The 12,847-nt window shown below is 45.4% G+C and overlaps 1 protein-coding gene across 2 annotated transcripts in view; it reads left to right on the top strand.

Moving 5' to 3' along the window:
* lama5 (laminin, alpha 5) overlaps positions 1-12,847 on the top strand; it is an 85,368-nt gene that overhangs the window by 27,902 nt on the left and 44,619 nt on the right. For both annotated transcript variants that reach the window (XM_024263880.2, XM_024263879.2), the window contains exons 6-16: positions 143-240; positions 6,300-6,415; positions 7,357-7,475; positions 7,566-7,656; positions 7,763-7,897; positions 8,017-8,070; positions 10,261-10,401; positions 10,522-10,659; positions 11,062-11,196; positions 11,467-11,601; positions 12,324-12,461. In XM_024263880.2, the coding sequence (XP_024119648.2) occupies positions 143-240; positions 6,300-6,415; positions 7,357-7,475; positions 7,566-7,656; positions 7,763-7,897; positions 8,017-8,070; positions 10,261-10,401; positions 10,522-10,659; positions 11,062-11,196; positions 11,467-11,601; positions 12,324-12,461 (1,300 nt within the window). The remainder of the gene's footprint in view (positions 1-142; positions 241-6,299; positions 6,416-7,356; positions 7,476-7,565; positions 7,657-7,762; positions 7,898-8,016; positions 8,071-10,260; positions 10,402-10,521; positions 10,660-11,061; positions 11,197-11,466; positions 11,602-12,323; positions 12,462-12,847) is intronic.

The following is a 12,847-nucleotide window of genomic DNA, read 5'->3' as shown; positions in this document are numbered from 1 at the left end:
GTGCATGTGACCGAGACAGAAACATACATGTCGACTCAGAGTCAGGACAATGTTTGCTGAAGGTTTTTAGCTCCTTCAAAGGTTCTGTCTAGAACTTCTTCCTCAGTGGATCCTCATTCTGTGTTTTGTGTGATTCCTGCAGTATTACTACAGTATCAAGGACATCAGTATTGGAGGACGCTGTGTGTGTAACGGACACGCCGATGCCTGCGACGCCAAGGACCCCAATGACCCCTACAAGTAAGAACCTCTTCACTGTGCCGGGCCGGGCCCTCCGGCGCCGCTGTTCTCATGCAGGCCTGCAGTGGACCAGTCAGGTCTGCGGAGGTGAGAGCTGCTGCAGCGGCTTCACCTGGAGGAGTGGCTGTAAATCACTCAGAACTCCAACTGCAGCGTGAACCCAAACTATGAATCTGTTATGAAGTACACGAGTTCCCATACGTCTGCGGTTGGCCTCTGTTCCAGCACGCTGCTGAGGAGACGCGGCAGACGTTTACTGACAACTGATAAGGAACGTTTCAGACATAATATGTGGCTTTGACTCCGCTCCGTTTGTATGGTTATGAGGTCACTTCCTCCCTGTTACAGGTCAGTTTGTAACTCCTGCCGATGGATGGAAAACTCCTTTTGCCTTTTTTTACAAAAACTGTCCGTTTGTTCTGCTCTACTGTCCTCAGCGCTCAGTCTTGGCACCAGGGCTGCTGGTTCCTCCTGTGTGGGCTGAGGGGGTCCAGCCCCCCCGCCCTCACCACAAAACAGCAACACAACGCTGAGCAGCTCGACACATTTATGTCCTGCTTGTTTCAGGTTTAGAGGAATTTAGCAGGTCGAACTCTGGATCTGGAGCTCATCTGGAGTTTGGAGGACTTTGTTTTCAGGAAATGAGACAGAAACACAGCTCGAGTTTTATTATGAGGCTCTTTGTTCTTTTTAGCTTCTGATGTCCATAAAGACACACATTCATAGGAAGATAACATTGAAACCTAAGGTTTGAATACAGTCTTTAGAGAACAGAGAGATCACTCTTTTAGAGCTGAACTTTCTTACATTCAGTTTCAAATAAAACATCGTAATCCTTTGTGTTATTGAGTGAACGTTTCCAACCGAGACTTCAGTGTCATGAAGCTGAAACTCTATATTTAAGAGCAGTAAAGTACATTGTGATGAAAGGAGACATGCAGGAATAAGTTCAGACTGGATCCAACTAAATCTAGATCAGAAACTCCAACGAGGAATTCAAAGAAATCTCAGCAGAATGATAAAATCGGGATTGTCTCAGAAATCCAGGAACCGCAGACGTGTGCACGGATGACCACGATGTGTCACGATCTCTTCACTCCTGGAATGCTGTTGTGAACTCAAAACAGTAGAGATAAAATAGACCAACGTTTGTGGCTGAGGATAAATCAAGATGCTGTTGGACACGCGACTTTTCAACCATCAGGACTCAAGTCTGAGCTGAAGTTGTGTTTGGGACGACCTGAGAGACTCCTGTCCTTCTAAAGGTCATTTCATTGTCACTTTGTCCAAAGTCTCTCTCCTAAAAACACAGTCTCACTGAAGTTAATGTTAACCCTTTAATACCAGAGCTCCAGTGTTTCTGTTCTTTGATATACTGTCATTTTTGAATCCTTAACATGACGAGCTGCTTTTCTTCTTCACAATCTGCTGGAATTATCCTGTTAACGGGTGAAAAGTTACAGCAAGTTATAGATTTTTACATAAAATATCAAACTTGTAAAAATCCCAGAAGGTTTTGCTCTCCATCAAATAAGTCACAATTCTAAATATTCTATAGGAAGTCTCTTATTCTGGAAACGCTGGAACTCAGCAAGGCAGCTGATGCACTGCATGATGGGATTTGTAGTTAGGTCGTAGTGATAGTCACAGACTCTGCTAGAAGTGCATGGAATTGTGGGATGTCGTTCCCTTTGCCTGTGTGTGTGGATTGGGTTTAGTTGTGTGTTTTTGTCTGTTTTGTATTCTGACGGTTTTACCGTTTTCTCTCGGTTGTTTTCTCCCGTTAGAAGTCTTTCTGACCCTCTCAGCCTCCGTAATCGTAGTTCCTCAAAAATGTTACCAAGAGAACAATGATCTGGAAGGCCGGATAGAATTCCCCAGCGGGCCGGATCCGGCCCCCGGGCCTCATTGACACACGTGGTCTCGGGTAGTGAGAGTCCGGTGTGAACGGCACACGCTAAACCCGCGTTCAAACGTCTTCGTAGCGTCACAGAGAAACCTTGAAGGTCCAAGGACCAGGATGAGGGGTCCGTCTTCTCTCAGAGGACTTTTCTGGGAAACTTTCAAAAAGCTTCTGATTTTCAAAAGATTTTTAGAATTTCTGAGCCTTCGTTCTTGAAACCAACAGGTACTTCCTGTTTGGAAAACCAGAGGGGGAGGGGTTGCTCCGTCCAGTTCCTTCCTATACAGTCAATGATAAGTATAAAGCTGCTGGTACCAGCAGGTACAAAGCTGACCCAGAAGAGCGCCGTGTCCATCAGAATCAGCAGGATCCAGTCAGAACCGATTTCAGGAGTCTTCATGATCCACGAGAGAGAAACTGTGGAGAATCTGAGACCATGACGATGCTGATGAAGATCCCCTCAGTGATGAAGACTTCCTCTGCCTTCATCCCAATAAACACAGTTTGTCGTTTGAAGGCCAGACAGAACTTGTGCTGGAAACAGACTTAAGTATACGGTTCTGACAGGAAGAGGCTGTGTGATCACTGCAGGTGTGTGTGTGTGGGGGGGTGTGGGGGTGTGTGTGGGTGTGTGTGGGGGTGGGGGTGTGTGTGTGCGTGTGTGTGTGCGCGCGTTGTTGTAGCCTCCTGCAGGCCGTGGTTCCCTGAGGACCAGCCAGGACTCTAATCCTGTAATCCTCCATGAATGATGCTGCTGATCTACCCTCACATGTTTGTGGTTGGTTGTGGATGCAGCTCACAGCGCCGCCGCCGCCTGCTGGCTTCTGTTGTACCTGCAGTCGTCAGGTGTTTGTGTGACACCAGATCTACTTCACAGTGTAGAGAAATAACGGACAGATTTGTGTTTATTCTTTCTATACTGAAGTAACAATAAGTACTTCAGTTACTATGATAAATATAAATGAAAAAATGTTGTTTTTAACTTGAATGTAACACATTCATAAAGAGGATATTTTTCAAATTAATAAGTTTGTAACTTTTGACAAAGGTTCACTTTACTTCCTTTCACAATAAAAGACCCCGTAGGATAGGATCACGTCAAAGAGGCAAATATAGCCGTAGGTAGTATGATGTCTTCAGTGATTTAAGAAAATAAAAAACTATACTCAGTTTGATTCATTATTATTTGTGGTTCTCAGTCAAAAATCGAACTAAATTTAAACTCCAGCTAGTTTATCTGAAACATACATATTTTTGGACCTTATTTAAAACCCTTGAATTCTGTTCAATAAAAATCTGTCACATTTTTCATCTTTGGTAAACTACGAACCCAAATCGCTGGATAGGTTGTAGGAGCATTATGGGTAATGTAGTCAGGTGCCTAACCTGTTTGTAAATGAGTTAAATAAAGTTTTCTGACTGTTTGGTTTTGAGATAGTTAAAAAAAACCTAAATATTTCAGATTAAAAGCATGTTATGGTTCTTTAACCCGAGAGCCACTAAGAGGGGTCAGGGAGCCACATACGGCTCTGGAGCTGCACTGAAACAGCTGTTGTAGTTTTGGACGTGGAGCCATGTTCTTGTTCTGCTGTCCTTGTAATCCGTGTTTCTGCAGACGGTGCATGTTGAGACCGTGTTTCCTGGCATTCAGCCAGCCTTCATGTCTGGAACAGCTCTCCTTCATCTGATCACTCATTTGCATATTATGGCCCACATTGAGAAACCTCCACCGCTGAGAAGACAAAGAACTGAACAAAGTAGCTTAATTAACCTTTAACTCCAGTGTTTCTGTTCTTTGATTTACTGTCATTTTTTATTGTTAACACAATCAACCAAATTCCAGTAGATTCTGAAGGAGAAAAGCGGCTTGACCAGAATCTACTGGAATTATTGTGTCAACAGTTGATAAGTTCCAGTATGTTAACGGTTTTGTGTTTCAGCGTCACCAGCGACGCCTCAGGAGTTAAAAGGTTTAACAAAAAGCAAAAAAATGAACTTTACCAGGACGGAATTAAGAGGTAAACATGGAGGAACTGGCAGAAGGGCAAACTCAAAACAAGTCTTGAAGTCCCACTCCAACCATCTGTTCCCAGTCGTTTTCTCATTAGGATTTTGACATTTTTAGCTAAATAAACAAACAAACTGTTGTTTTCTAAGACATAGTTTCTGCAGAGCGACAGGAGTTCATCTGAAAGTCACCTCTGAGTTGTATCCCATCATCCCTTTCTTCAGACTCTCTTCTGCTACTTTACACACAAACATCAGCAGAGCAACAAAAATGGTGATCAAAATCGTTTCCATCCAGCCGTCCGGTTCTGATCCAGATTCAGCTCAGACCAGGAAAACAAAGACGTTCAGGGATCTATTTGTCTGTAAGTGGATGCATCAGAATGGGGCGGAGCAAGGAGACTTTGGCTCCGCCCATTTCAGTTCCTGCATCACAACTGAGAGCTTTTTCAAACGGTGGGTGTTTATCTCCTCCTTATCCGACCCGATGTAAATCAAGAAAAACTCAGAACTAATATCCAGAGTATAAGTGCCGAAGCAAAAAATGGTTTAATCAAGAAGAAGAAAACCATTTATAAATATAAATTGTAATGAATATATGAGCCTATTTATGTTAAAAAGATCACAAATGAGTCGGTTCTGAGGGTAAGTCGCACCCCTCACTAAACTCTGAAAGTACTGCGACTTCTACTCCAGAAAATACGGTTTATGTCCTCCATCGTGAGAAAATCCAACAAAAACATGTTAAAAACAGCTTTTTTAATGAAGTGAGTCTTAAGTAGACACAGAGCAATGAACTAACAGAAAGCAGCTGTCATGAATGAAAACTGTGACCTGCTGTGAACATGAGGAGAAGCAGCATCACCTGCAAAGACCAATGAAACCACATCAGAAATCCTCCAAACACATGTGGACTCGTTCTGTTCTGATGGCCTCCAACCCCAAACTGTGACGTTCCTCTCAGTCCTGATGAGCAGAGACGCTGCAGCTCTCACGTCACCTCAGACCTTCAGCTGCTGTCACTCTGAAAACACGCCGCAGCTTTTAATCCAAGCCAGAGCGGACGTTGGCGAGCAGCCGCTGCTCAGCAGGAACTCAGTCCGGCTCAAAGCAGACGGCATCTGTGGAGCCCGGAGGGCCTGATTTCAGCTCCTCGCTCTGTTCCCGCCCCGGACTCGAACACCTGGCAGCATGACACGAGTTCAGTGTCTGCCCCGTCTTTCATTTCCAGCTACATGCCTTTCTTAATGTAGTTTCAAATCCTGACATTCCACTCAGACTGTCTGGTTCCGGCCAAGATCTTCTTTAAACTATTGTAAACAGTCTGGGGGGGGACAGGTGTTCGGCGTCAAACATTTGGTGAAGATCTTTATCCCCGTTTACAGTAAACCATCAGTCTCAAAGCGTTTGCATGTTGACTTATTATTAGAATCATTTCTGGGTATTCTGTCACTCAGATGGTTTGTTACTCAGATCTGCTTCTCCAAGACTTTCTGGTTGAACCATTGACTGTATAAGAGAGCTGGACCGAGTGAGTGTGACCTCACCATAAAAAATGGTTTACTTCCAGATCCAAATCATTGAAGACGATTAAGTCACCATTTTCTTGCTAGATGGACGCCGCCATGTTGGAGCCAGTCAGCGGTGAACGGTTCTAAGTCGATGTTTCTGTGGCCGCCACTCTCACCAATCAGGAGTGAGCTTGTTTAAAGGCCACACCCCTTACAGGTGAACGCAGGCTCAGGAGAATCTGTCAATCAAACGTTGGTGGTGGGGCCAGCAGGCACGGCTACTCTCATTGAGACGTGGTTATTCTGAGCAATAGAATGACTAACGGCTGGTGTTCCAAACAGGAAGTGCTGGTACTTCCTGTTTGGAACACCAGGGGGAGGGGTTACTTAGTCCATTTCTCTCTTCTGTGTAACATCTTAAGTCTCATGCAGATTTTCTTATTAACATGCTGACTCTAATGAAGGGGAGTGATAGGAGTCGATCTGTCGCTCCAAGTCCTGTGTGATGTTTAGGAAAAGCTTCAGCAATAGGAAGTTGTTGATCAGATGAAAGCTCCGCCTCCATGGAAAGAATGTTCATCTTTTGATTTAAAACCTATTTATTCTTTCTATTAATGTTTTGGTTTGTTTGTTTACAGGCTGCAGTGTGACTGTCAACACCACACCTGTGGAGTGTCATGTGACCAGTGCTGCCCTGGATACAACCAGTTACCATGGAAACCAGCCACAACTTACAGTGCTAATGAGTGTGAACGTGAGTGCATCCCAACACGCAAACACACAGTAACACAAAGGTTCACACACGTTCACTCCCAAATGCTGACACCTATATGTTCACACACACATGCTGACAGATAAACTCCCAGAGACATACAATCAACACACAAATTGTGACCCCACCGTCTGAATGTGTTAATGACGGATGATGGATGGATGGATGGATGATGGATAATCTCTGGATGATGGATGGATGATAGATGATGGATGGATGAAGGATGGATGATGGATGGATGAATGGATGGATGGATGGATGGATGATGGATAATCTCTGGATGATGGATGACAGATGGATAATTGATGGATGAATGATGGATGAATGATGGATGAATGATGGATGGATGATGGATGAATGATGGATGAATGATGGATGAATGATGGATGGATGATGGATGAATGATGGATAATCTCTGGATGATGGATGGATGATAGATGATGGATGGATGATGGATGAATGATGGATGAATGATGGATAATCTCTGGATGATGGATGAATGATGGATGAATGATGGATGAATGATGGATAATCTCTGGATGATGGATGAATGATGGATGAATGATGGATGAATGATGGATGAATGATGGATGGATGATGGATAATCTCTGGATGATGGATGGATGATGGATGAATGATGGATAATCTCTGGATGATGGATGACAGATGGATAATGGATGGATGGATGATGGATGAATGATGAATGATGGATAATCTCTGGATGATGGATGGATGATAGATGATGGATGGATGGATGACAGATGGATGAATGATGGATAATCTCTGGATGATGGATGAATGATGGATGAATGATGGATAAATGATGGATGATGGATAATCTCTGGATGATGGATGAATGATGGATGAATGATGGATAATCTCTGGATGATGGACCCTTTTCCACATCTGTGCGTTTCTTCCAGCCTGTAACTGTCACCATCATTCCTTTGAGTGTTACTACGACCCCGAGATCGACCTGAAGAGACTCAGCCTCGACATCCACGGACACCACAGAGGGGGCGGGGTCTGCCTCAACTGTCAGGTATCTGCTTTGATTGACTGAAGGATTTTTTTTACCACTATTGAGTCGATTCTTGTGCATATAAATGTAAGGCAATCGTCTTGTTTTCAGCATCACACCACTGGAGTCAACTGTGAGCGCTGCATCCCCACCTACTACCGGTCACCGGACCACCCCATCCAGTCCCCACAGGCCTGCTCACGTGAGGAACAGCTGATCCCCTCAGCAGATGTTTCAGTGTCTACTAGTCATCTTACTGTCCCCCTGGTCCGTTTCATCTCTGCATGTCCCACTCCTCCAACCTTCAGCCTGTAACTGTCAGCTGGAGTTCAATGATGGAACCTGTGAGGATCTGACCGGTCGCTGCTTCTGCAAACCAAACTACACCGGAGACGAGTGTGACGCCTGTGCCAGCGGCTTCACCGGCTTTCCTGAGTGTTACCGTGAGTCCCGGCATCCAGGCACTCTAGGAGACGAAGACATTTGGTTTGAGGTGGAAACTATTCTCCAAATAGGAAAACAACAACATTGACTCGTTTGTTGGTGTTTGTCTGTCCTTCAGCCGTCCCCACCTTCCCCACCAACGGTGAGGCCAAACCAGCAGGAGAAATCATCAGTAAGACTTCCTCTTTTCCTAGAACATGCGTTACTTCTGAAACCAACATAAAACACAGCAGCTGATCTCCTGAGATTGATCTATGAGTCGATCAATGACGACAGCAGCTCTGCTATGACCTGTAGATGTTTCTCTGAGTGTAAGAGACATCTTAGATTACTGACTCCAAAATCATTCTTAGTAGGATCATATTTCTGATCATGATAGTTTGAGGACACTGGATGTGTCTTTAGTTAGTTTATTTATAATAAGAACATTTGTCAGAGAAAACACTTCTATTAAATCTTCTTTAAAACTGATTAAAGGAGCTTAAAGCAAAAACTTTGTGTTTGAACAGAAACCCTCTCAGTTCAGGCTCTGCTGCATCTGGTTTCAGTGCAGAAATGTCCAGTCGGCGTGCGGTCTGAAACCGATTATCCAGTCTTGACCTTGTGTGGAGACTTTCTCACACATCCACATCAGTCGGAGGGATCCTTGGGAGTTTGGGGGGTTCTCCTGGTGTAAAAGGAATTTCTGCTGAAGCGATAAGCTGCTGTCCCGCTCTCAGAGAGCTCACCTCAACACCAGCTGGGACGTTTCCCTCTCTCTGTTTCTGTCTCAGGACATCTTTGTTGTAGCAGGAGCTGGACATACAGTCCACAAACCCTGGAAGAAGTTATGATTTCCAGGTGATGAATGAAAACACAGACACTTGTTTCCCACCAATGGTTCCTGTTTGGGTGAATCTATTTATTCTTAAACAACAGTCTTTAAATCACGAAGACAACAGAACCTTCCCAAATGGTTCTGTTCAGAAGTGTTCATCCTCCATCTGTTGCATCATAACAGCCTGACGTCTCTCGTGGTCGTTGTGGATGAAGTTCTTTATTTTCTTTAACGGTAAAGCAGAAAACCTCCAGATCCTTTAAATTCCTGCTCTGTCTTTCTTGAACTTCCGTCTGAGATCTCCTCTGAGTGGATCAATAATACTGAGGTCAGGAGACTCTCCAGAACCTTCACCTGGTTCTGTTGGGACCAATGACAGCTGGACTTTGGATCGTTGTCATGTTCAAGTGTGTCTCAAGCTCCGCCTCTGAGCTTCAGAGGGACAGTTTTCCTCCAGGATCTTCTGATAACGTCCAGCATTCGTCTCGTTTCCTGTCTCTGTAGCTCACACATCCCAAACCATCAGCGACCCACCTCCGTGTTTCACTGTAGGAATAGAGTTAGTGTCTTCATTGGTCTTGTTGACTCCTCTCCAGATGTAGAGTTTATGTTTGAGGCCAAACAGTTCAATCTTGGATCATCACTCCAGAGGACTTTGGTCCAGAAGCTTCTCAGGTTTGTCTCTGAGCTGGTTGGTGTTTTGTAAGAGAGATGTTTGAGGCATTTGCATCAAAAAGGTTTTCTTCTAGTGACTCCACCATGCAGCCCTTTCTTCTTCTTCTTGTTCATCTTGAAACATCCACACCAGTTTTTCAGAGTCCTGGATCACAGCTGAGGTCATTTGTGGTTTTTCTTTGCATCTCCAATGATTTTCTGGGCAGAAATTGTTTTGATGCTGTTTGGTTTCATCAGAACTCCACGTCTTGATCAAAGTTTGAACACTGACCGGTCCTCTCAGCTCCTGGAAGATCTTCTTGTGTCTCTTTCCTGTTTTGTACAGTTCAGTTACCTTTTCCTGGAGTTCTATAGAAATTTACCTCTGACTTGTGGGAGGGATGGTTGGTATGGAGTAAGCCCACCCCCACTTTCCATCATCCATCTGTTTACATCTCCCTCTAGCTTACAGCCCCCCACACCCCCAATCAAACATTAGTGGTGCAACAAAAACAGTGAGAAATGTGGTTTCTATCCAGCCGTCCGGTTCTGATCCAGATTCCAGCTCAGACGAGGAAGACAAAGACGTTCCTGGATCTGTTAGTCTGACAGATTCATCAGAATGGAGCAGAGCAGGAGACTATAACGTCGACGTCACACCTTTGAGCTTCTTCCAGCAGCAGCTTTTCATCTGTTCTGATTCAGTCATTGAATAAAGAAATTCTCAGAATTACAGTTGAAGCTGAATTTCCATTCAACCATGAGAAGATGTTAGGAACACCAGAACCAGCATTTCCTTTGGGTCTTTAGACGGTTTTCTCCTGCCTCCGTCTCCAGTTTTGAACCCTAAGATTAACCTAAAGGGTCGTCTGCCTTCCTGTCTGTTCCCAGACTGTGAGTGCAGCGCCGCCGGCACCGTGGATAACTCCTGCAGACCGGACCCTCGAACCAGAACCTGCATCTGTAAACCGGGCTTCACGGGGGAGCACTGCGACACCTGCGCTCCGGGTTTCTACGGCCTCAACTGTCAGGGTGAGAGAAGCTCCTGGAGCTGCAGTTTGACTGAAACGATCATGAAACCGTGGTGACAGGAAACAGAATCTTCACTCCAGAATCTTCACCTGAACCGTCTAAATCTGCGTTTGTGTCCAGCCTGCCAGTGTTTGGGTCCAGGCTGTTATGACGGGTCATGTGACTTGGACTCAGGCGACGGAGTGTGTCGAAACGGTTTCCAGGGTTCCCAGTGTGACCAGTGCGCTCCTGGTTACTTCAACTACCCGCTCTGCCAGCGTGAGACACTCCTACTTCCTGTTTGTGAAGCTCTGGAGATGATCTGATCTGGATCATGTGATCTGGATGATGTGATCTGGATGATGTGATCTGGATGATGTGATCTGGATGATCTGGATGATCTGATCTAGATCATGTGATCTGGATGATCTGGATGATCTGATCTAGATCATGTGATCTGGATGATCTGGATGATGTGATCTGGATGATGTGATTCAGATCACATGATCTGGATGGATGATGTGATCTGGATGATCTGATCTAGATCATGTGATCTGGATGATCTGGATGATGTGATCTGGATGATGTGATCTGGATGATGTGATCTGGATGATCTGATCTGGATGATGTAATCTGGATGATGTAATCTGGATGATGTACGCTGACCTCTGACCTCTGCAGTGTGCGGCTGCAGCACCGTGGGCTCTCTGCCTGAAGGCTGCGACGACTCCGGTCGCTGTCTGTGCAGACCAGAGTTCCAGGGCCCTCGATGTGAGCAGTGCAGATCCGGATTCCACTCCTTCCCCAACTGTCAAGGTAAGCCGGCGGTTTGGAAAGCTCTGAGGCGTCCAGCGTTAATGTTTGGTCAATCTGAGGTCCTGCAGCGGGATTTCAGCGGCGAGCGCGGCGCGTCGGTCTGGCACCGACTGGTTTGGGAATTGAAGCGTTATTTGGGCAGCATGTAAACAAGAGGAACTCGGCTCTGACCCTGATGTGTTTAATGACACAATCAGCTGGTGGAGTCCTAGACCGGGGGGGCGTGGTCTGGGATCTGCTGTGGTTGTAAACGTTGTTTTGTGCTGTCAGAGTGCGTCTGCGATCCTCGGACGTCGCTGGACTCCAGCTGCACCGTGTCCGGTATTTGCCACTGTCGACCCAACTACAGCGGAGCCTCCTGTGACCAGTGCGCCCCCGGTTACCATGGCTACCCAAGCTGCACGCGTGAGTGATGGTTTCCACAGGGAAGATGAAGAAGAGAAGATAGAGCTACAGCAGGAAGTTGCTTGAGTGGCACAAAATGATGAACGCTGAACCACAGTCCTGTGAAACTGTTCATCGTTGTCACTGGGACTACGAGTCTAAAACGTTCTCTCTGGACAACATTGATGCATTAAATACCAAGAATGCAGCGATTCTCCTCTAGTTGAGCCAATGTTCCTAAGATTTGTTTTTTATTGATTTTCCATCTAATAGCTAAAATGCTCAGCAGAAACCAAAGACAAGAATTCTGTTCCAGCAGGAATAGTTTTGTTTGTGCCGTCCTCCTAAATGCAGGAGAAAACATTCTCAGTGGATGATGAAGAATGTCTCTTTAACATTCACACTCCAAACAGAACCACCATCTACTGCTTGAGGAGAGAGTTCTGCCTTTAGTGGCTCTGCAGAGGACATGCTGAGCTGCAGCATGAGAGAAACTGAGACTCGCTGCTGTTATATCAAGAAACTCTAATGAACCTGAACAAGTGACGGCATCTAAACCGTTTCCTCTGTGGTGTTAAAACCAGCTGAACATGTTTTAGTTCAGTGTGTGTTCATCATCCATGTCGCTCCATCTGATGTCGAACTTCAGGGATGTAGAAACAGGTGGAAAGCCATTTTAAAATGTGACTCCGCCGATGAGAACTTGTTTTTTTGTCCCTCCTCCGCCCTCCTGCTCTCTGCAGCCTGCCACTGCTCCTCCGACGGCTCCCGCCACGTGGCCTGTGAGCAGACGACGGGTCAGTGTGCGTGTCTGCCCGGTGTGGTGGGTCTGAGGTGCGACGCCTGCGCACACGGCTCCTACGGATTCCCCAACTGCCAAGGTGATCACACCTGTGGATCTGAGGCTGTAACGTGATGTCCTGCTGCAGGAGAACCTCACAGACGACTGTCAGCATGTATGAGCGGCCGACCGTAGCCGTGTAACGGATCACTGAACTCGCCGTCTGGATCGTGTCGCCGATTTATGGTCACAGTTCAGATCGTTTTTCACATCGGTAAAAAAAAACAAAAAAAAACAAGAAGATAAAAGCCGAAAGTTCTTCTTTGAACAGTGAATATATACCGTATATTTGTGAAAACATATAAAACACTTTAAAGTATAAATATACACTCACACATTTTTGAACTTTGAACATTTAATGTAAAAACATGTAGTTTCTGATGACGGTCACATGAATGGAGACCAAATGTACAAACACTGACAGAA

Source organism: Oryzias melastigma, linkage group LG7, assembly GCF_002922805.2.
Source record: "Oryzias melastigma strain HK-1 linkage group LG7, ASM292280v2, whole genome shotgun sequence".
NCBI lineage: Eukaryota > Metazoa > Chordata > Actinopteri > Beloniformes > Adrianichthyidae > Oryzias > Oryzias melastigma.
This window is presented reverse-complemented; position numbering and strand designations above follow the sequence as displayed.